The sequence below is a fragment of the Phocoena phocoena genome, chromosome 17, assembly GCF_963924675.1.
Source record: "Phocoena phocoena chromosome 17, mPhoPho1.1, whole genome shotgun sequence".
Taxonomy (NCBI): Eukaryota; Metazoa; Chordata; class Mammalia; order Artiodactyla; family Phocoenidae; genus Phocoena; species Phocoena phocoena.
The window spans coordinates 36,078,558-36,103,583 of NC_089235.1; the positions used below are offsets into that span (position 1 = coordinate 36,078,558).

Here is a 25,026-nt window from a genome sequence, read left to right on the forward strand (position 1 = left end):
GTACTAGAAAGTGTAATTATTGCTTCCTCCCCTACTTTTTCTCCTAGGGTTAGGGTTCCTTACATATTCCTTACATATACCTGGGTCAATCTGACCCAGACTGTGAACGAATGAATGGGAAAAAGCATTGGGAAAAAATTGAACACCGGATGAATATTGTTGAAAATCTAATTTAATATTAGAAGTTTAAAAAAAACTGTATGGCAGGAAGAGGAATTATAATGTATGTTCCTGGATCAAAGACATACTCTGTAAAGCAAGAATGAGATAAAATAAAACACACATATATCTAGTGTTTAATATTAGAGTGGAAGCAGCCACTTAATGAAATTATTTTACAGCACTCCCATATAATTTTTATTCAGGTATTCACTGTTTTAGAATACAAGTTCCATTGAATGTCTTTTGGGGAATAACAAATAGAGTCAGTCAAGCACTAACTCCTCCTTGGATTAAGCCCAGGACTGCCAACCATGAGCTGTCTTTCAAAGGTTCTGCTCCGGCGCATTTTCATAGACACAGAGCTGGTTATAAATTCTGTTGCTCTCTTTCCCCACCTATATCCCAGTGACCTTGCCCGCTTTGCTTGTTGAATAGTCACAATTTTTAGTTTTTATTTGCTCCACCCTGGTTGGGCTGTGATTCTTGTTCAAAGATTTAGAGATTTGGAAATTGGGGAAAGCAAAAGAAGGGCATCATGCTGAAAACTCAGTGAGTTTCCACAGAAGCAGCCAAATAAAGACTGCTCATAGGGAGAGAAATCTGGATAGCTCACGTATGTGCTTTTAGCATTAATAGAGACAAGGAAGTGGGGTGGGAAGGAAATCTCCAGTGGTTTGCCGGCAAATGTTTAGTAACCAGCTCTCTGGTCAGGGAAGGGAGCCCTGATTTGTGGAATCTGCCAGTTGCTGGGAGTAAATATTTCCAACATAGACTGTTTCAAGTTACCAACATGATATCACTTAAAGCTAGGTTGCAAATTGATGTTCATAATTAGCTCTCCTGAGCCAATACCAGTCAGCACATCAATAGTAGTAGCCTTGGCACTGCTGATTGAGATAAGGAGGATCTGGTATGAATTTTAAAAGATAATGTCTTTCTTTTGTGTCAGAGATTCTTAAAATATTAGCTTTGCCACTTATTAGCTGTCTAATCTTGGGTAGAAACCCTTAAATTCCCCAAGCCTAATTTTCCTCTTTCAGTATTTCATTTATTCAGTATGCACTTGCATGTTTTTGTATGCCAGGAACTGTTCTAGACAATCTGAAGACAGAGTTGAATAAAACAAACTCCTTACCCTGTTAGAGCTTACATTCTAGAAGGGAAGACAGATAATAAGCAAGTAAACAAAAATATTATAATTTTAGGTAGTTTATAAAGAAAACACATAGGGCACTGTAAGCCCAGGAGAGGACATTTTGTGTGTTTTGTGCACCTCTTTATTCTGAGTGCTTACAACAGTGCAAGAACAAATCAGGACATAAAGGAAGGGTCTGCTACTCTAAGTGGTACTGTCAAGAAAGGCACTTTGAGGGGCTGATATGTAATCAAAGAGACTTAAGTGCTTTTGGGTAGCTGGTTGAAGCCCCCATCTCCAACCTTCTTCTCTTGCACTACTTACAGGGGGAGTGGCCATGTGTCATAGCTCTGGCCAGAGAAAAATAAGTAGAAATCTTTTGGGTGAGACTCTAGGAAAACTTTTATTTTCCCAGTAAAATTGGACAGACTTATCTGGTTCGCACTAATCTCTCTTACCTCTCGCCAACTTAGATCTTTCCTTCTCTAAGTTGCTTGGACTTGATTGAGAATTATCAGCTATTATGAGACTATAAAGTGACAAACATGAAGATAATATTATAATGCATACTCAATATTATAATTTATTAATATATCTTAATTAATGCATGTTCTTCATATTATAAAGGACTCAATAAGTGATAAAAAATGGTTAAATATTTTTAACCCCTAATTTGTGCTTTATTACATAAGTCATAATAATGTGAATGATTCCAGAGTCAACTTTAAAAAAACTTTATCTAAGATCTTGGGGTGATGTTAATAGCTATAAGTATACACTTCTTCAAAGCTTTAAACACTTATATTTGCAAACAAAAAGCAATACAATGCTTAGAAAAAAATCTAGCACTTTATAAAATATTCTTTTTGGTCTAGAAAGTTCAATATAGAAGCGAGCTATTGAAGAGCAAATGATAGAGCTTTCTAACACAAAGAAACATGTGTACATGTATGTGTGTGTACATGTGTAATTAAAAAATAAAAGTAGTGAATACTTTTATTCTAAGTTCTAACCAAGAGAGAGGTTATAAGAAAAAAAAAAGAATTTGAGTTTTATGTTCTAAAGCTGAACCAGTGTTTCTCAGTCTTTTTTTCATTGTCCTCCTCACCTCCAGGAGCATTTTAGACATTTTTCCCCCTAATAGCCCTTCCCCAACCCCATTAAATTTTAGTACCAGGTATATACTGTATATGTGTTTATACTGTCAGGCAATATTGAGTTTTGAGGGCCACAACCCATTGTAATATGTAATATTTTTATCTCCTCCCCCCAAACCAATTTTCACCTCCTTGGGGGGTGCTGTCAGCTCTGACCCTTACTGTTGAAATGTATGAGCTGAACCAGCACAGGACCTGACAAAGTATTTCTTACATTCCTACTTTTATACTTCATGGGCAAGATACGTGGGAGAGTTTTCAAACTTCTGAGAAAATCTTAGAATCACCACAGATGTTGAGATAGCTCTTGAAATCCTTGAAATAGTTTTAGCCCTGGGAAAATTTTATTCACTTCGGGGTAGTTGTATTTCCAGTCTTTTAACCCAGTATAGGATGAGTCTGTGTCTGTTGCTGCCATTCCCAAATTTATCTTCTGAAGGTTTGCAGATTGGTAATCAGAATTAGGGTAATGTAAGTTATATCATTCCTGGAAAAACATTTAAAAATTTCTTTTCACTGTGGTTTATTTCTTCCTGTTCTTCCAGGTTTTTTTTTTAAAGTCTGTGAATGCATGTGTACACATGCACATATAGTTTTTTCCCCAAAATGGAGTATTCACACATGTTAATGTGTTAGTATTATTATTATTGTATTAGTGTATTATTCACATACGTGTTTCATAACATTCCTTTTCAGTTTTTATTGTAAACATTTCCCCATTGTTTAAAGTATTTTCCTATATCATTATTTCTAATGGCTGCATAGCACTGATATTGTATATATTTAAGCAGTCCTCTATATTTTGACAGGTAGGCTATTTCAAACTTCTTGCCACAATAAAAAAAGCTTCAATGAATGCCACTGTAGCTAACCTTTGTACAGAGCATTGATTACTTCCTTAGGAAAGATTTCTTGAAGTGTTGTCGCTGGATCAAAACTTGTGCATACTTTTACTGACTTGATAAATATTGCCAAATTTTGATTCAGAAAGCTTATATAATTCAGCATTTCCAAGTTTTAAAATTGGTTCTTATTCTTCCTTTGAGCAAGCAATGTTTCACATATCTAGTTTGAAGATATTAATTGTACTATTTATTTTACAGTCCTGTCCTATTAGTTTTATTTCCTGGTATAAATTCTTGCATCTGTTAACTCTAATGATATTGGCACTCACTGATTATCAGGTAATTTCATTTTTCAATTTTCAGCTTATTTAATTTGAGACATTCGAGATTACCTGAAAGACTGCCAGCTGTCTTTTCACTTCAAGTTATGGGAGAAGAACAAGTTCTTACAGGAGCTTGCATTGGTCAGTGTATTGAGAGTGAAAAATGGTTGGATATTCCAGCAGGTATACTGCATTCTGATAGGTCCTCAGTCTTCCCTGGTGTTGCTAGCCCCGCAGGGCCCAATCTCACCTTTCCTCTAGTCTTTCTATAATAAATTTATTTATTTATTTATTTATTTGGCTGCGTTGGGTATTCATTGATGCACGCGGGCTTTCTCTCTATTTGTGGTGAGCGGGAGCTACTCTTCACTGCCGCTGCGGGCTTCTCATTGCGGTGGCTTCTCTTGTTGCAGAGCACGGGCTCTAGGCACATGGGCTTCAGTAGTTGTGGCACATGGGCTCAGTAGTTGTGACTCGCAGGCTTTAGAGCGCAGGCTCAGTAGTTGTGGCGCACGGGCTTAATTGCTCCGCGGCATGTGGGATCTTCCCAGACCAGGGCTCGAACCGTGTGCCCTGCATTGGCAGGCAGATTCCCAACCACTGAGCCAACAGGGAAGTCCCTCTCTTTTTTTAATTGGGGTATAATTGTCTTACAACGTTTTGTTAGTTTCTACTGTACAGCAAAGCGAAGCAGAGTACCCTGTGCTACACAGCAGGCTCTCATTAGTTATCTATTTTATACATATTAGCGTGTATATGATAGTCCCAATCTCGCCATTCATCCCAACCCCCTTTTCCCCCCTTGGGGTGCATAAGTTTGTTCTCTACATCTGTGTCTCTATTTCTGCCTTGCAAACCAGTTCATCTGTACCATTTTTCTAGATTCCACATACATGCGTTAATATACGATATTTGTTTTTCTCTTTCTGGCTTACTTCCCTCTGTATGATGGTCTCTAGGTCCATCCACATCTCTAAAATGACCCAATTTCATTCCTTTCTATGGCTGAGTATATTCCACTGTATATGTGTACCACATCCACTTTATCCATTCATCTGTCGATGGACATTTAGGTTGCTTCCCTGATCTGGCTATTGTAAACAGTGCTGCAATGAACACTGGGGTGCATGTGTGTTTTTTTTTTTTAACATCTCTATTGAAGTATAATTACTTTACAATGGTGTGGTAGTTTCTGCTGTATAACAGAGTGAATCAGCTATACGTATACATATATCCTCTTATCCCCTCCCTCTTGTGTCTCCCACCCACCCTCCCTATTCCACCTCTCTAGAGGGACACAGAGCACTGAGCTGATCTCCCCGTGCTATGCAGCAGCTTCCCACTAGCTATCTATTTTACGTTTGGTAGTGCATATATGTCAATGCTATTCTCTCACTTCGTCCCAGCCTACCAGTACCCCTCCCCATGTCCTCAAGTCCATTCTCTAGGTCTACGACTTTATTCCTGTCCTTCCCCTAGGTTCATCAGAACCATTTTTTTTCAGATTCCATATATATGTGTTAGCATACAGTATTTGTTTTTCTCTTTCTGACTTACTTCACTCTGTATGACATTCTCTAACTCCATCCACCTAACTACAAATAATTCAATTTTGTTTATTTTTATGGCTGAGCAATATTCCATTGTATATATGTGCTACATCTTCTTTATCCATTCAACTGTCAGTGGACACTTAGGTTGCTTCCATGAACTGGCTATTGTAAATACAGCTGCAATGAACATTGTGGTACATGACTCTTTGAATTATGGTTTTCTCAGGGTATATGCCCAGTAGTGGGATTGCTGGATCATATGGTAGTTCTATTTTTAGTATTTGAAGGAACCTCCATACTGTTCTCCATAGTGGCTGTATCAATTTACATCCCCACCAACAGTGCAAGAGGGTTCCCTTTTCTCCACACCCTCTAGAGCATTTATTGTTTGTTGATATTTTTATCATGGCCACCAGTGTGAGGTGATACCTCATTGTAGTTTTGATTTGCATTTCTCTAATGATTAATGATGTTGAGCATCCTTTCATGTGTTTGTTGGCAATCTGTAGGTATTCTTTGGAGAAATGTCAATTTAAGTCTTTGCCCATTTTTGGATTGGGTTGTTTGTATTTTTTGATATTGAGCTGCATGAGCTGCTTGTATATTTTGGAGATCAATCCTTTTTCAGTTGCTTCATTTGCAAATATTTTCTCCCATTCTGAGGGTTGTCTTTTCATCTTGTTTACAGTTTCCTTTGCTGTGCAAAAGCTTTTAAGTTTCATTAGGTCCCATTTGTTTATTTTTGTTTTTATTTCCATTTCTCTAGGAGGTGGGTCAAAAAGGATCTTGCTGTGATTTATGTCAAAGAGTGTTCTGCCTATGTTTTTCTCTAAGAGTTTGATGGTGTCTGGCCTTATATTTAGGTCTTTAATCCATTATGAGTTTATTTTTGCGTATGGTGTTAGGGAGTGTTCTAATTTCATTATTTTACATGTAGCTGTCCAGTTTTCCCAACACCACTTATTGAAGAGGCTGTCTTTTTTGCACTGTATATTCTTGCCTCCTTTGTCAAAGGTAAGGTGACCATATGTGCATGGGTTTATCTCTGCCATATGTGTGTGGGTTTATCTCTGGGCTTTCTATCCTGTTCCATTGATCTATATTTCTGTTTCTGTGCCAGTACCATACTGTCTTGATTACTGTGGCTTTATAGTATAGTCTGAAGTCCGGGAGCCTGATTCCTCCAGCTCCGTTTTTCTTTCTCAAGATTGCTTTGGCTATTCAGGGTCTTTTGTGTTTCCATAAAAATTGTGAAATATTTTTTCTACTTCTGTGAAAAATGCCATTGGTAGTTTGATAGGATTTGCATTGAATCTGTAGATTGTTTTGGGTAGTATAGTCATTTTTCACAATGTTGATTCTTCCAGTCCAAGAACATGGTATATCTCTCCATCTGTTTGTATCATCTTTAATTTCTTTCATCAGTGTCTTATAGTTTTCTGCATACAGGTCTTTTATCTCGTTTGGTAGGTTTCTTCCTAGGTATTTTATTCTTTTTGTTGCAATAGTAAATGGGAGTGTTTCCTCACTTTCTCTTTCAGATTTTTCATCATTAGTGTATAGGCATGCAAGAGATTTCTGTGCGTTAATTTTATGTCCTGCTACTTTACCAGACTCCTTGAATAGTCCTAGTAGTTTTCTGGTAGCATCTTTAGGATTCTCTATGTATAGTGTCATGTCATCTGCAAACAGTGATAGTTTTACTTCTGTTTTTCCCATTTGGATTCCTCTTATTTCTTTTTCTACTCTGATTGCTGTGGCTAAAACTTCCGAAACTATGTTGAATAATAGTGGTGAGAGTGGGCAACCTTGTCTTGTTCCTGATCTTAGTGGATACGGTTACAGTTTTTCACCACTGAGGACAATGTTGGCTGTGGGTTTGTCATATATGGTGTTTATTATTTTGAGGTAAGTTCCCTCTATGCTTACTTTGTGGAGTGTTTTTAACATAAATCAGTGTTGAATTTTGTCAAAAGCTTTTTCTGCATCTATTCAGATGATCATATGGTTTTTCTCCTACAATTTGTTAATATGGTTTATCACATTGATTGATTTGCATATACTGAGGAATCCATCCATTCCTGGGATAAACCCCACCTGATCATGGTGTATGATCCTTTTAATGTGCTGTTGGATTCTGTTTGGGAGTATTTTGTTGAAGATTTTTGCATCAATGTTCAGTGATATTGGTCTATAATGTTCTTTTTTTGTGTGATATCTTTGTTTGGTTTTGATATCAGGGAAATGGTGACCTCGTAAAATGAGTTTGGGAGTTTTCCTTCCTCTGCAAATTTTTCGAAGAGTTTGAGGAGGATGGGTGTTAGCTCTTCTCTAAATGTTTGATAGAATTCGCCTGTGAAGCCATCTGGTCCTGGACATTTGTTTGTTGGAAGATTTTTAATCACAGTTTCAATTTTAGTACTTGTGATTTTTTTTTTTCATATTTTCTATTTCTCGCTGGTTCAGTTTTGGAAGATTATACCTTTCTGAGAATTTGTCCATGTCTTCCAGGTTGTCCATTTTATTGGCATACAGTTGCTTTTAGTACTCTCTTATGATGCTTCCTATTTCTGTGGTGTGTGTTGTAACTTTTTCATTTCTAATTTTATTGATTTGAGTGCTCTCCCTCTTTTTCTAGATGAATCTGGCTAAAGGTTTATCAGTTTTTTTTTTTACCTTCTCGAAGAACCAGCTTTTAGTTTTACTGATCTTTGCTATTGTTTTCTTTGTGTGTATTTCATTTATTTCTGATCTGATCTTTATGATTTCTTTCCTTCTGCTAACTTGGAGTTTTGTTTGTTCTTTTTTCTCTAGTTCCTTTAGGTGTAAGTTTAGGTTGTTTATTTGAGATTTTTCTTGTTTCTTGAGGTAGAATTGTACTGCTCTAAACTTCCCTCTTAGAACTACTTTTGCTGTGTCCCATAGGTCTTGGGTTGTTGTGTTTTTGTCATTTGTCTCTAGGTATTTTTTGATTTCCTCTTTGATTTCTTCATTGATTTCTTGGTTATTTACTAGCATATTGTTTAGCCTCCATGTGTTTTTGTTTTTACAGTTTTTTTTTTCCTGTAATTGATTTGTAATCTCATAGCATTGTGGTCAGAAAAGATGCTTGATATGACTTCAATTTTCTTAAATTTACTGAGGCTTGATATGAGACTCAATGCGTGATCTATCCTGGAGAATGTTCCATGTGCAGTTGAGAAGAAAGTGCAATGTGCTTTTTTTTGGATGGAATGTCCTATAAATATTGATTAAATCGACCTGGTCTCTTGTATCATTTAAAGCTTGTGTTTCCTTATTAATTTTCTTTCTGGATGATCTGTCCATTGGTGTAAATGAGGTGGTACAGTGGTTAAGATTCCACAGTCCCAATTCAGGGAGCCGGGGTTCAATCCCTGGTGAGGGAACTAGGTCCCACATGCATGCTGCAATGAAGAGTTCACATGCCACAACTAAGGAGGCTCCAAGCCACAACTTACACCTGGTGCCAGTAAATAAATAAAAACTTTGGACTTCCCTGGTGGTGCAGTGGTTAAGAATCCACCTGGCAATGCAGGGGACACAGGTTCGAGCCCTTGTCCAGGAAGATTCCACATGCAAAGGAGCAACTAAGCCCGTGTGCCATAACTACTGATCCTGCACTGTGGAGCCCATGAGCCACAACTACTGAGCCCACGTGCCTAGAGCCATGCTCTGCAACAAGAGAAGCCACCACAACGAGAAGCTTTTGCACTGCAATGAAGAGTAGCCCCTGCTCATCACAACTAGAGAAAGCCCGCATGCAGCAATGAAGATCAAATGCAGCCAAAAAAAAGGCCCCCTCTATTATTGTGTTACTGTCGATTTCTCCTTTCATAACTGTTAGCATTTGCCTTATGTATTGAGGTGCTCCTATGTTGGGTGCATATATATTTATAATTGTTACATCTTCTTCTTGGATTAATCCCTCGATCATTATGTAGTGTCCTTCCTTGTCTCTTGTCACACTCTTTATTTTAAAGTCTATTTAATCTGATATGAGCTTTGCTACTCCAGCTTTCTTTTGATTTCCGTTTGCATGTAATATCTTTTTCCATCCCCTCACTTTCAGTCTGTATGTGTCCCTAGGTCTGAAGTGCATCTCTTGTAGACAGTGTATATATGGGTCTTGTTTTTGTATCCATTCAGCCAGTTGACTTTTGGTTGGAGCTTTTAATCCATTCACATTTAAGGTAATTATTGGTATGTATGTTTCTATTACCATTTTCTTAACTGTTTTGAGTTTGTTTTTGTAGGTCCTTTTCTTCTCTTGTGTTTCCCACTTAGAATAGTTTCTTTAGCATTTGTTGTAGATCTGGTTTAGTGGTGCTGAATTCTCTTAGCTTTTGGTTATCTGTAAAGCTTTTGATTTCTCCATTGAATCTGAATGAGATACTTGCTGGGCTATGTAATATTCGTTGTAGTTTTTTTCCCTTTCATCACTTTAAATATGTCCTGCCATTCCCTTCTGCCCTGCAGAGTTTCTGCTGAAAAATCAGCTGATAACCTTATGGGGATTCCCTTGTATGTTATTTGTTGCTTTTCCCTTGCTGCTTTTAATATTTTTTCTTTGTATTTAGTTTTTGATAGTTTGATTAATATGTGTCTCGACGTGTTTCTCCTATCCTGTGTGGGACTCTCTGCACTTCCTGGACTTGATTGACTATTTCCTTTCCCATGTTAGGGGAAGTTTTGACTATAATTTCTTCAGATATTTTATCATACCCTTTCTCTTTCTTTTCTTCTTCTGTGACCCCTATAATTCAAATGTTGGTGAGCTTAATGTTCCAGAGGTCTGTGAGAGAGCCCTCCATTCTTTTCATTCTTTTTTCTTTATTCTTTTTATGTTTCCACCAATCTATCTTCCAGCTCACTTATCTGTTCTTCTGACTCAGTTATTCTGCTATTGATTTCTTCTAGAGTACTTTTAATTTCAGTTATTGTGTTGTTAATTACTGTTTTTTGCCCTTTAGTTCTTCTAGGTCCTTGTTAAATGTTTCTTGTATTTTCTCCATTCTATTTCTAAGATTTTGGATCATCTTTACTGTCATTACTTTGAATCCTTTTCAGGTAGACTGCCTTTTTCCTCGTCATTTGTTTGGTCTTGTGGGTTTTTACCTTGCTTCTTCATCTGCTGCATATTTCTCTGTCTTCTCATTTTAGCCTACTGTTTTTGGGGTTTCCTTTCCACATGCTGCAGGTTCCTAGTTCTTCTTACTTCTGGTGTCTGCTCCCAGTGGGTGAGGTTCGTTCAGTGGCTTGTGTAGTCTTCCTGGTAGGAGGGACTGGTGCCTGTGTTCTGGTGGGTGGAGCTGGATTTTGTCCCTCTGATGGGCAGGGCCGCATCTGGTAGTGTGTTTTGGGGTGTCTGTGAGCTTAGTATGCCTTTAGGGAGCATGTCTGCTAATGGGTGGGGTTGTATTCTTGTCTTGCTTGTTGTTTGGCATGTGACGTCCAGCTCTGGAGCTTGCTGGCCATTGCATGGAGCCGGGTCTTAGTGTTGTGATGGAGACCTCTGGGAGAGTTCTCAACAATTAATATTCCATGGGGCTGGGAGTTCTCTGGTGGGCCAATGTATTGGACTCGGCTCTCCCACCTTGGAGGCTCAGGCCCTATCCCTGGCCCAGAGCACCAAACCCCACAAGCTGCATGGCATGGAAGAAAAGGGAAAAGGAAAGGAGAGAAAAAAAAAAAAAAGAAAATGAACAGACAGACAAAACCCCAAGACAAGTGGTAAAAGTGAAACTGAACAGACAAAAACACGTAAAGAAACACACACCCACACTGAGAAAAAGAAATAAAGAAAAAGAAAAAGAGAAAACAAAAAAGAAGAAAGCAACCAAACCAATAAACAAAGCCAATAATGAAAACAAACACTAAAAACTAAACTAACAAAAACAAAAAATCTAAAACAAATCAAATGCAGAGCAAACTAAAAAAAGGAAAGGAAGCATAAAAGAAACACAAAAATGATTTAAAAAAGTAAAAACAGAAGAAAGAGGAAAATAAAAAGATAAATAGAAAACAACAAAGAAGTAAAGTAAAAATAGAAAAATGTAAAATTTAGTTTAAGACAAAAATGAAGCAAAACAAAGGAAAAAAGAAAAACAAGGAAGAAAAAGTACAGTAGAATAGGAAAACAATAAGATAAAAAACATATTAAAAATCAAAGCATAAAAGAGGGGGGCTTCCCTGGTGGCACAGTGGTTGAGAGTCTGGCTGCCAATGCAGTGGACACGGGTTCATGCCCCGGTCTGGGAGGATCCCACATGCCGCGGAACGGCTAGGCCCAGGAGCCATGGCCACTGAGCCTGCGTGTCTGGAGCCTGTGCTCCGCAGTGGGAGAGGCCACAACAGTGAGAGGCCCACGTACCGCAAAAAATAAAAAAATTTAAAAAAAAGCATAAAAGAGAAAAGAAAAAGTAAATTAAAAAATTAAAAGAATAATAAAAAAAGAACAATAATAGAACAAAATGAAAAAAAAGAGAAAGTATATATAATAGTAATAGTAGTTATATTTTCCTGTGGCCTTGGTTGTCAGTGTCCTTGCCCCCATGGTGAGCCACTGTTATTCCCTGCCTACCCAGGAAATCCTCCAATACTTCTAAGTAGGTCTCTGGCCCTGCTGTGGGCACTGTGGGGCCAGCTCAGACTCTGATCTGGCCTTACCTCCCCCATCTAATTGCTCCCAAAGTCCACAGCCTCGATTGTGGGAACACTCATTGTCTATTCATATATTCCACAGAGGCAGGCTTTACCAAGCCAGTTGCAGGGGTTTAATCTGCTGCTCCTGTGGCTGCATGGAGAGATTTCCCTTTGGCCCCACAGCCCCTGGAGTTCAGCTTTGGTTTTCGCCCTGCCTCTGTCTGTTGGCCACCCTCAGGTGTCTTTTCCCTGCCCAGGCAAGAGGCTGTGTAAGCAGTGACTGATTAGGGCTCACTTGCTCTCTCAGGCCAGGGGAGGGGAGGGAGGGATACAGCAGTCACAATTGGGATGTGCAGGGACTGCCTGTGGTGACAGAGGCTGGTGTGAAGTTGCTACAGCCTGAGGTGCGCCTTGCGTTCTCCCAGGGAAGTTAGTCCCGGATTGTGGGACCCTCAGCAGTGGTGGGCTGCACAGGCTTCCGGGAAGGTGTGGGCAGTGACTTGCGTTTACACACAGGACACTTGGTGGCAGCGGTGGCACCCATCGATCCCCTCTCACGTCAAAGATAACAACCATGGTTTGTGCCCACCTCTGGAGGTCACGTAGGTGGTGCCCAGCTGTCTGTGAGCGCACGGATCAGGAAGCTCCTATGGCGGGCCCACCCCTCTCCTCATGCAGACCACAACAATAGATTCCTGACTCTCTGGCAGGCCTGATTTTTTTCCCGGACTCCCTCCCAGCTAGCTGTGGTGCACTAGACCCCTCAGGCTGTCTTCATGCCACCAACCCGAGTCCTCTCCCTGGGGTCTGACCTCCAAAGCCAGAGCTTCAGCACCCATCCCCCACCCGCCCCGGCAGGTGAGCCAATAAGCGTCTCAATCTGGTGAGACCTGGTTGGCACTGATCCTCTGTGCAGGATTCTCTCCACTTTCCCTCCACACCCCTGTTGCTGCCCTCACCTCTAGGGCTCCCCTCCCTCCCATCTCCTCCAGTGAGGGGACTTCCTAGCATGTGGAAACTTTTCCTCCCTCACAGCTCCCTCCCAGAGGTGCAGGTCCTTTGTCTCTTTTTCTTCTTTTGCCCTACCCAGTTATGTGGAGAATTTCTTGCCTTTTTGGAAGTCTGAGGTTTCTGCCAGCATTCAGTAGGTGTTCTGAAGGAGTTGTTACACATGTAGATGTATTTTTGATGTATTTGTGGGGAGGAAAGTGATCTCCATGTCTTACTCCTCCGCCATCTTGAAGCTCCTCCACCTTTCTCTATTCAAAGCACTGTTCTCACCAGGCTATAGGTGTGTGGGATTCAGGGAAAGGAGCTATAGGAGTGGGAGGTAGAGTGTGGCCATGGGGATGAGAGTGGGTAGGTGAGTTCACAGTGTCTGCCTGCTTCTGAAAGAGTACAGTAATATTGCTGTTTCTTGTTCTACTATCCCATACTTCTCTGGAGGCCTCTACTACCTCTGTGTATCGAGTTACCTCAATTCCATTTCTTTGTAGGAATTCTTCCTCTGGCTTCCATGTTCATCCTGGGTTGATGCTTCCTCCTTCACTTGATACTGTCTACACATAGTTTCTGTTCCTGTGAGAATTTATCATCCTGTTTTTAAGTGGTTATTTATTTTCTTGAAAGTTATCTTCTTATCATTTCTAGGATTTGGCATGGGAGAGGAAGAGTGCTAAATGTGCTTAGTTTTGCCTTCTTGAAACTAGAAGTACACGTATCAGTTTGCTAATAGATTTGCAGCATATGAAATTGCCTTTATCCTTGTCTGGTAGAGCTTAAATGAAGCAAAGTAATGAGAAAAATGGAAGACAAAATATTGGCTGACCCTAACAAGACTCTTCTGTTGAGAGAAAAGTAATAAATATGACTTGCCTACTTTAGACAATGGACTACATGCTGGTGTAGTACCTCATTTTTCTAGGATGTCTCATAGTTTACCAAGTACTTTATACATTCCTTATTTGATCTTTAAAATCCAGTGAGATGGATATTATCATATCTATTTATACATGAAGAACAGGCTCGGATATTTGAATGACTTGTATGGGGGGGTTGTGTGGATGAAATGAATTTGAAACCAGTCCCCAGCATTTGGGCCCAGTGTTTTCTCTATTCTACTATTAAGTATAGATGAAGTTATATGAAAAGCTTAAAAGAAAAGAATGTTTGGTAAAAACAGCAGTCACTTAAGAGAAGGTAAATAAAAACAGTCAAGAATCCCTTGAAACAGTGATATTTAATATGAATGAAGAAGAACAAAGATATATCAGGAGGAATTAAAGGTGTTATGCCTTTGAGAGGCTTTATTTAAAACAACATTGGGGCTCATTTGGAAACCAAGGGAGAAGCTACAAACTGACGTTCTTTCTGCGGTTCCCATTATGAATCTGGTTACTCAAACTTTAATTTCCTGTCAGAATAAAAAAATAGAAGATCAAAGATCTCACAATTGGTTTTCAGACCATAAACAGCTTTCACAAACTCTGAATATCTTTTTTCTAGTTCAGTGGTCTGAATTGTTGCCTGGTCTGACTAAATTTTAAAGTGGAATTTTTCAGTTTAAATCATAGACTATCCCAGGGCAGGGGTTGGGAACTTTGATTTCTTTGTTACTGCCTTTTATAGTTTGCTTACTACTACTTTCTGCTTTTTCTCTGTAACCAGGTCTGTGAGGTTTAGAAATATGGGTGAAAAAGCATCTCTAGATATATGGCTCCCCTATCCAGTGGAGAGGTACTAATTATATATTTTGCTTTCAAAACCTGAAAAGAAGATTGCTTCTAAAGAGTGAGTGACTAAAATTTGGAAGTCTTATCTAGATTTAGAGAAGGAAGAGGTAGATTTTTGTGTTTTGCAAAGGAGGATTCACAGAAAAGCACATAAGAAGGTTACTTTGAGCAATTCAGAGACGTTAGAATTGTCTATCTGCTGATGGTAGAGCAAGAGAATTCTATGATGTTGAAATTAACGTGCATGTTTTCTTTTGGTTCTTTGGCTGCATTTTAAATGGAGTTTAATTAAAGTTTCAGAAGGAAGAGTAAGGAGGATCTCATGGGGATTCAAGCAGGGAATATGGTAAGGCTGGGCAGAGCTCAGAGATACTGAAGCAAGTGTGTGGTTCTCAGGTCAACAAGCTTCTGGGATTCTTAGAAGCATGAACTGTTAGTTCATCACACTTATTATACTGTTGGAATAATGTAGCCATATTCCAAATGCTTGCTCTACTTATACCTTGTTTCTGTTCCCCTTTAACATCAATCTATACATAGCCCACTGTGGACTCTCCAGCTCCTTGCCATAATAGTTGTTCTGTTCCAGTTTCCAGAGCTAAATGGCAATTTTCCATGTTTCTTGTTCAAATTCCACAGATTATATGATTAGGAATGGAAAGACCTGAACAGATTCAAGAGACATTTACGAGGTAAATTTAGAAACAGTGATGGGCTTGTGAGCTTTCTATAGTCCAAGATAGAAAACACTGGAAAAAGACCAACTCTAGGAGGGCAGATCATGAGTTCAATCTTGGACACAGTGAATTTAACATATATTTAAGACATCCAAGTGAAGATTTTGAGTAAACAGTTGGCTGTAGGGTGTGGAACCAGAGTCATTGGCATAGAGATTTCACTGAGTCATGGAAATGGTTAAGATTGCCAAGGGAAAAAAAATAAAGTGAAAAGAGAATGTGCTAGGCTCAGGGGAGAACTATTTCATGGTTGGGCAAAGAAAGATGAGCCAACAAAGAAAACATGGAGTTGTGTTGACTAGAGGAGAATTTCCAGCAATCACTGAGGGCATATTGGAAGTTGGTGAAGATGAATTTATTGTGATTCTAGCCTGCCCTAAGGTGTAACTGCAAACAGCACTTATTTGCTTGTGTACAGAGACAGGGAAAGCTGATGGCATGGATGACCCAGGCTTAGGTTTTGCTAGACATAGAGAGTGAAAAGGCAGAATACCTGAATATTACATGTGTAATATAACTTATCATACATTTTTTTAATATAGGAAAGGATTTTAAAATTTTAAATAATTCTGAGAAACACATATCGTGTATACATACTTGCTCCCATTTCAAATATTTTTTTGGATGAATTCCTATCAGTAGAATTAACAAAGAGTAAAAACAATTTTCACACTTTTTAATGACATTGCAAATTTTCTTTTTTTGCAAAAAACAGATTGCCCCAATCTTGTTTGTATTGGGGCAGTGTGCATTCGACTTTTTATTCTTTGCATTTTGACAGGCAAAATGAATGTATTACCCAAATTCTTGGTTTTTGTTACTCTCTTTCAGTTACTGTGTCTTGAGTAATTTTCTTTGGTTAAGGTACATAGCTCATGCATGTGAGAATGTCTTTCCATTGCCTCTGCACATTAATGAAAACTTGTCTGGTTATCAAATCCTTGGGTCATAAATGTTTCCCCTCTCAAACTGCTAAACATATGATTTCATTTTATCCTGAGTGTTAATGGTATGGACAAATCTGAGACAAAAGTGTTCCAAGAAGAGGGAAGTGCAAAGGTCCCAAGGCAAAAAACGCTTGGAAAGAAAGCCAATGTTGCTAGAGGGGAGAGAGAAATAAAGAGAGAGGGAGAGAGAGAGGGAGGGAGAGGAGGAGGGAGGAGAGGGGAGGGGGAAGGGGAGGGGGAAGGAAGAGGGATAGGCAGAATGGTAGGATATAAGATCAAAGAGATTGTACAGGGTCCAATCATAACAGAGTCCTGTAGGCCAGCTTGAGGGCTTTGCATTTCGTTCTGAATGAGAAATGAGATGGTTTTGAGCAAGGTAGTGCTGGATGGTTTTGGGCTAGGTACTGCTGTGATCTGATTTACATTGTAAGATCACACTGTTGGAGTTGGAACATACAGGGCAGAGTGGAAGCAGAGGCCTCTTCAGTTACTGGTTCTCAGGTGGTTCAAGGATAGAAGTGGGGTCTTATGCAGGTATGGATGGGGATTGTGAGGCAATAACAAATAAGTCCTCCCAGATCAATTTTCCTTTTTACGATGTTTAAATCAAGAGGCTGAAGAGGATGCTGGAGCTACTTTCCCATCAGCTATAAGGTTCAGGATATTGAAGGCAGGGAGAAGCATGAGCTTAAGGGCCTTCAGCTGCTTCTCCCTAGCCACCAGAATGAGGAAGGGGTGTGTGTGTGTGTGTGTGTGTGTGTGTGTGTGTGTGTGTGTGTGTGTGTGTGTGTGTGTGTGTATGTTTAGATCCTGAGGGTTCAGTTATCTCCTTCCCTCCAGATTTCTCTTGGCAGCTTCTCTTCAACTCCCTCCGGGGGTCTTCTCTTGGGTCAACTATCCAGCAGATACTGAAGGATTCTTATTTTAGGTCACGTTCTGCCTATTTTCCCTCCCACTCATGCACAGTGTGTGAGAGAGTGGTTCCCACAACAGAATTTTTGGCTTCCTATGTTCAAATGATATCATCAGCTGAATCACTCCACAGTTCTGATTAGATATCAAGTTTATCATACATTTTCTTGAATTTCTCATTGGTCACAGATCTTATTCATGTCCTTTTTTTAGAATTGCTAATTATATATTTTTGGATGACATACTCCCAACACTTAAAACCTTACCCTCCTCACATGTCAACTGTTAGCATATTTATAAATTCCAATTCTTGCTAAAGTGTAACCCTGTGAGCTTTGAGATGGTCTGAAGGGTCCATGGTTATTTGCCATCACCTATTTATCTGTTCTGTTTTTGAGCTCATGTGAAATCTCAGCCTCCCTTCTCCTTGTTTACGTTAACAAATTTCTTCCTAAATTAGCCCCCTTCTGATCTCCCTCATTACTTAAGGCTGGCCTGAAGCAATAGAAGGGCTTGCTGAACTTATACATTGTTCCTGAGGCCTGGGGCTTTACAGGAACACTTATAACAATTTACCAAGTCTGGAGAAGAAGGTCTTTGCAAATCTTGAGTGCCCAGGGAGAGTTGTGTGTGGTTGATTATTTATTGGGCCTCAGCTATGTACTAGGTACTAAATTTAGAGCTAGCATTAAATAGTCACTTAAGATATAGCTCTTAAAGAGACTAAACCTGATAGATGAAGACAAACTTTTCAACAATGATTGTCTCATAGTATTTACAGGTGGTATGATTAATTAGGCCTAAGGAGATATAGAAACATTTGATAGAAGTTGCAGAAGCTTACAGGGGTGATATTTTAGTCGTGAAGAGATGATCCAGGAGTGGACTGAGTAATGGGCACAGCATGAGTAATAATTGTAAGTTAAGACACAGGCCTCTTATGAGACCCCTAAGTACTACAGGATGGCTGGTGTATAAGGGTGAAAGTAGAGCTTACTAGGATATATGGTTGGAAAAACAGGCCAAGGAGAACCAAGTATGATATACTAGGGCTTTTGAATTTATCCTATGGACTAAAGGGAGCCTTGAAAAGTTTTAAGCAAGGTTGTATTTTGACCAGCTTCTCATTTTAAAAGACCACTTTGGCAGCAAAAGTTTGCACTGAGACCAATATAAGTACTATTGCAATAATTCCTGTAAGATGAGGGCCTCAGTCAAGCCAGAGGGATTAGTGGCTGGGTCAGGGAGTAGGAGAAGAGATTGTGCAGAGGTGGCGAGGAGGTGGGTGGATAGGGGGATGGAAAGAAAGGATAAATTCTAGAAGTTTTAAGAAGGTAGAATTAACAGGACATGGCAGGAGATTTGATGTGGGGAAAGGAGCAAGGAAAACTGGGGGAAATTAGTGTTCGACTTTTGAATGTTAGAATTTATGGTGATTGTGGGACTCCCATCTGGAGATGTGCAGTAGGCAGCCAAATATTTGAGAACATTACTCAAGAAGTTGTTTTGTAAAGGTGGTCAATATAAACAACTTAGGCTCAAAGTTCCTTGATTTTAATGAGCTTTTCAGGTCTTCAGTTCAGCAAACCACCATCACAGTCATGTCTAGGTCACAACATCATCTTCAGCTGCTCTAAATATGAAGCATTAAAGTCCAGTAAGGCAGTTTGACCCCTGGTTCCTCCTATGTTCCAGCTCTCTTATTGCTTTATAGCCTTATCTTTCCTTTTAGATCACAGACTTCATGTCGCTTTACATCTTCTTTTACTCATAGTCCATCGAAGCTTCGTACTATTTCTTTTTCTATCTGGTCTAAACCATAAAGGACCCAGTCCAATTCAGTTACTTTTTAATATGTATGAGCTCATGCCCTTGCTTTCTGACATATACTTCTGCAGATTCTTAATGTTGTATCTAGACTGCTGGGTGTTAAAGGAGAGCACACAATCTGTGGACAGGGATTGCCACAAATGTGTGTTCCCTCAGCACCCCTGTATAATATTTTTGCTTGTCCCATGCCAGGTTCATTTTCCAAAACCTATTCGATACTTTCACTACCTTCTTCGTGCCTCCTTCCATATCGACACCTTGCCTTCACAACTCAATTAGCAAATGGTCTTATTCTCTATTTCAAAGACAAAATTGAAGGGATCATGTCTGATTCCTTCACATCCAATTCCACACCTTCAAACTCATTCATGCCTGCATCTTCTTGCCATGGAGGAGAGGATAATTCAAAAATGTTAATTTTCAAAAGTCTTTCTGTGTTCTTCACCTGATCGTTACTCTTTCAATTATTCCTTTCTCTTCTAAATTAATTTCTCTATGTTGGTACTTACCGTCTACATGATCAAGTCTTCACGTTAAAAAAAAATAAAAACTCTCATTTGAACCGTCATTTCTCTCCAGCTGCAAATCCCCTTTCCAGATAAATGGTCAGTGAATGTTTATGACCTTACACCTCTAAACCAGGGTTTTCCCAACTTCAACACTCTTTTGGGACTGATAATTCTTTGCTGTGGGAGCTATCCTGTGCATTGTAGGATGTTTAGCAGCATCCCTGGTATTTACTAAATAGATGCCAGTAATACTGCCCCCTCCCCCAGTTGTAACAATGAAAAATATCCGTAGACCCCTGAGAGGGCGGGAGGGACAAAATTGTTCACGTTGATATTAAACCCATAACACTGGTAGTTTGAGTAAGCCTGTGCAAAGAGACTCTGAAAAGCTGTAACAACATTTTTTTTTTTTTTTTTTTTTTTGCGGTACGCGGGCCTCTCACCGTTGTGGCCTCTCCCGTTGCGGAGCACAGGCTCCGGACGCGCAGGCTCAGTTGCCATGGCTCACGGCTCAGCCGCTCCGCGGCATGTGGGATCTTCCTAGACCAGGGCACGAACCCATGTCGCCTGCATCGCAGGCGGACTCTCAACTACTGTGCCACCAGGGAAGCCCTGTAACAACGTTTTATTAGCAGAAGAGATTATGCTACTGGAGTGATGACACTAGCAAAGACTATTCTATTAAGAAGCTAGGCTGGCAGGAAACCTAGTAGTGCATATAGAGAAGATATTAAAAAATGTTGCTCTGGGGAATATTCAGAGTGGACTTTGAGAGATTGTGTGACTTCAGGTTATTGAAACTTACCTGCTGCAAAACACATGCTAATGAATTCCTTTATTAATTTCTTTTCATTAAGATAATTTCTTTCTGATATATTATGTGTAGTAAGTTAGCAAGCTGGGTAACTCACTACCATGTTTGATGGAAGAATGATGATAGGATTTGAAGGAAGAGAAACATGACCCCTAAAGAAAAATGTATGCCCTTTGAACTGTGGTCAACTTTGAAATGAGGTTCACATATGTTAATGCTTTTGCAGATACCAAGTTAGTCGTTTGTATCAGATTTTTATAAAAGGAATGTGAGTTAAGATATAAATTATAGAATGTTATTCTTTAGAGCCAGAGGGAAAAAATGATGTTTCCATTAAGCAGAAGAAGTGTTCTTTTCATTTCAGCACACCCAACACTGACTTGTGGCTACCATTAGGTTCAACTCTCTAGGTTGCTCCTTGTTGGTGGATAACATAGGAAACTGAATTAAGAAAGTCAGAATGTCTGTAGGTGATTCCAATGTAGCCTTAAACTCTTTTTTATTTTTAAACCTTGTCTATGTTGTAGAAATTTTGTGAGACATTTAGACCTGATGACATGATGCCCTGGAAAGATGTTTTAAATCAATTATTTTTAATTTGTTGAGTGCTGTGTTTCAAACCATGGGCTGAAATCAAGGAAATCTCTAATTCTTCCATAACTGTGAGGTGCAGTGGTGTAATGCCACTACCTCATCCTGGCTCACAAGAACCAATTTTCAACATCTCTTCCCAACTCTGTGTTCAGTGACTGGAATCAGCTATGGTAGGAGTATTTACACCATAGAATCAAAGCATGCCACAAATCAGGGCTTTTTTTTTCTTTCCAGAGAACTGTTTTATCTGCACACCACTGAAGATAGGTCTTATTGTCCCCATTTCACAGCTGAAACTAAGTCTCAGAAAAGTAACTCCCTAAATGAGTTTAACTTTGAAAACCACATGAGCTCAAAGTCATGTGAACTCAAGGGAGTCAAGGTGTAATTTTTTTTTTTTATCCTGTTTTGTTTTGTTTTTTGGCATATAGTTGCTTTACAATGTTGTGTTAGTTTCTTCTGTACAGCGAAGTGAATCAGCTATATGTATACATATATCCCCTCCCTCTTGGACCTCCCACTCCCCCTGCCCAATCCCACTCATCTAGGTCATCACAGAGCACAGAGCTGAGCTCCCTGTGCTATACAGTAGGTTCCCACTAGCTATCTGTTTTACACATGGTAGTGTATATATGTCAATCCTAATCTCCCAGTTCATACCACCCTCCCCTTCCCTCCCCCATATCCACATGTCCATTCTCTACATCTGCATCTCTATTCCTACCCAGAAGATAGGTTCATCTGTACCATTTTTCTAGATTCCACATACATGCATTAATATACAATATTTGTTTTTCTTTTTCTGACTTACTTGACTGTATGACAGTCTCTAGGTCCATCCACATCTCTACAAATGACCCAATTTCATTCCATTTTATGGCTCAGTAATATTCCATTCTATATATGTACCACACCTTCTTTATCCATTCATCTGTCTATGGACATTTAAGTTGTTTCCATGTCCTGGCTATTGTAAATAGTGTTGCAATGAACATTGGGGTACGTATGTCTTTTTGAATTATGGTTTTCTCAGCAATCCCACTGCTGAGCATATACCCTGAGAAAACCATAATTCAAAAAGATATAATATGAACATAAGAGAATTACTTTTTTTCTACTCAAGGGGTAGAATCCAGCTGAATTTAGGTTTTCTTCATAGAAGATTCCATATCCTTGTGAATTATATATTTTTCTTTTCATTGTACACAACAGAGAAATCAACTGTACTTCAATATAATGATAATTTTTTGATGTTCCTCTGTTTCCCTTACCTTCCTCACTGATCATAAATGAATGGATCATAAGACAGTATTTGAGACCTAGATTTTGGTGTATATTAGAGTGTCATTTTTCATCATACTTGGTTCCTAACAAACGTATTATTTGCAAACAGTTCCCATCATTTGATTAATTAACCTCTCTTCTATTACTAACAATTCTCTGATCCTGAACAACTTTTCTCAGCTGTCTAGTATGGGGGATGTCACTGGTGACCTCTAAGGTCATTGCCATCCATGCCAACATAAAGATTCTTATGCTTCTAATAACTAGAGTATGCCCTGCTGTTAAAATACTAATGTGGAATACGTCATAAATAAAGTAATTTTAGTCTAATTTTATTGAAGATGTAGGCTCAGAAATGAAGTTTATTTTGTTGTGTAGTGAAGTTTTTATTTTGTTTTGAAAGTTTCAAGACCTGAAGCTGAGGGAGTTCTACTGTGAGGGAAACCCACTGTTCCTGAAGCAGCCAGTTAATGCTGTAAAACACGAGGACATCTGGAGTCTACAGGTGAAGCCTTATAGCATTCACACAGGTCTTCAAACTAAAGCCATGATTTAAGTTTTAAAGAGTTTTCTTCTAAAGCATTCTTGCCAAGCCAGCGAACGATCCATACAACCATAATCCATTGGCATTGTGGACCCTAGTTATAATCTTTTTGACTTGCTTGAAGAATCCATTGTAATCCTATCTGATTTCCAGAGTGACCAAATTCAGAGACATTTGAACATTTTATTGGATGAAAACATTTTGTTGAAAACAAAGGAATTTGTTTTCACTTTAACCTCCAAGTATTTTTTCAGTATTATCTAAGGATATATTTGATTAGTTCTTACTGGGGTGTTTTGTCTCTTCCATCCCCTTTTCACTTGTCCCCACTCCTAGTGGATAAATGAATATGATCCAGAAACTGTGTTCCCTTTAGTCAACAAGTTGATGATATTAAAGGAAGGAATAGGGAAATACATTACGAGACTCTCTTTGTGAGTATTTTGGTGATAGATGAGTTAAAGATTTCAGATCTTTCCACATTTAAGTATGAGTCTCCATCGTGAATTTGGACTCCTCAGGTCCTTTTAGGTCTGTAGCTGAACATGCAGAATTGTCTTAAAACTTTCAAGAATTGCATAGGATTCAAGTTTCCTGGTTACAGGAAACAACAAACCTTGTTTGACAATTTAGTTTAAAAAAATAACATTTCCCCCTTATTGCACAAGTAATATATGTTTAATACAGAAAAGTAGAAAATACAGATGAGTGAGGAAGAAAATATTAGTTATAATGCCATACTTATTTTAAAATTTATTATAAAAGTATACAGACTTATTTAGAGAAATTAGAAAAATGGCAATAGAAATTGATTAAAAAAAAACTCAGAAATCCAATATGCAGAGTTACAATCACTGTTCTCTCTGACATTTATTCTGCTAGAACTTTCCATAAGTCCAGAAATTTCTGTCATCAAAGATGATTTCAAACTCCACATACTATTTAGAGACTTGCTTTTTTTACTCAAAATATTGTGAATATCTTTCCAATCAATAAGAAATATATCTATGACATCTTTTTTGATGAATACATAATAATATTCTGGTATATGGTTATACCATAATATTTTAAACTACTTTCCTACTGTTGGCTGTTTAGATTATTAATAATTTTATAACTTTTAGACCTTTATAAACAAGGCTACGATGACTGCCCTCTTCTTATGTCTATATTATCCCTGTGAGTGAAATTGCTGGGCCAAAGAACTTTCATCTTTTAAAGTCTGATTAGCTCTTTTCAAATTCTTTTCCAGAGAATCAATCTATATTTCCACAAACAGTATTATTTCCCACTCTCAAGTAAAGAAAAACTCACTTGATGTTTAATTGTAAATAATTTTAAAAACTGAAGTATTTAATTTGTTTAATTCCTTATAACCTAATTATCTCCTTGAATCAAGTATTTCAGAATAGTAGTAGTAAAATAATAACAATAATAATAGACAGCTAACACTTATTATGCTTACCATGGGCAATGCATTGTTCTAAGCACGCAACAGGAATGAACTAATTTAGTCCTCCATTAACGCTTGAAAGGTAGGTACTGTTATTGTCCCCTTTTATAGATAAACTGAGACTCGGAGAGGTTAAATAACTTGTCCAAGTTCACAGAGCTAGTAAGTTTTGGAATGCTGATGCCATTCTAAGCAGTTTTGCTCCAGACTCCATGCTGCAGTATTGCCTCAGAAAGGGGCTGCCAGAAACTGAGGGAAAGGGAAACAGGGGTAGTCTCTGGTTGGAAGAGGTTCTGGTTTGTGGAGGGGACTGGATGAGCAGTTAACCCAATGTGGCAGGTGTCTTACAGGGAGCATTTGAGAGCAAGAATGTTACCTTGGGCCTGGGACCCAGGAGCAGGGTGAGAGAGCAATATTTCTTCCTTCTCATTTCAAAACTAAGGACCCAGGAACACAACAGTTTTGGATTTTTGTTTTGTTTATTTAGTAGAAGTAATGATTTTTACTTACAGTACATAAATGACTTGGGTATTTTTGAAAGTATCTCTAAGAATTTTTCTTAGAAAGGTGATAAATTTATTATACATTTTATATTTGTACTTAAAGTAAAAGCCATTTCTACTGGGTATTTGGTTAACATTAATGATTAAATTACTTGGGCTGTCAAAAAACTATAGGGATTGTTTCAGGCTTTGCATTCGTTAAGGTTTTTTAAAGACATTTCCTCACCTCAGAGATTTGTGAACTAAAATTTAATATTTATAACTACATTATAACAAAATATTAGCTAGAATATACTGCATCAGCAGATGCCAGACTGAGTTTTACCTGT

General features: G+C 38.6%; 1 protein-coding gene across 2 annotated transcripts in view; it reads left to right on the forward strand.

The window, feature by feature from the left end:
* LRRC69 (leucine rich repeat containing 69) overlaps positions 1 to 25,026 on the forward strand; it is a 92,307-nt gene that overhangs the window by 43,966 nt on the left and 23,315 nt on the right. For both annotated transcript variants that reach the window (XM_065895676.1, XM_065895677.1), the window contains one exon: positions 22,601 to 22,702. In XM_065895676.1, coding sequence (XP_065751748.1) covers positions 22,601 to 22,702 — 102 coding nt within the window. The remainder of the gene's footprint in view (positions 1 to 22,600; positions 22,703 to 25,026) is intronic.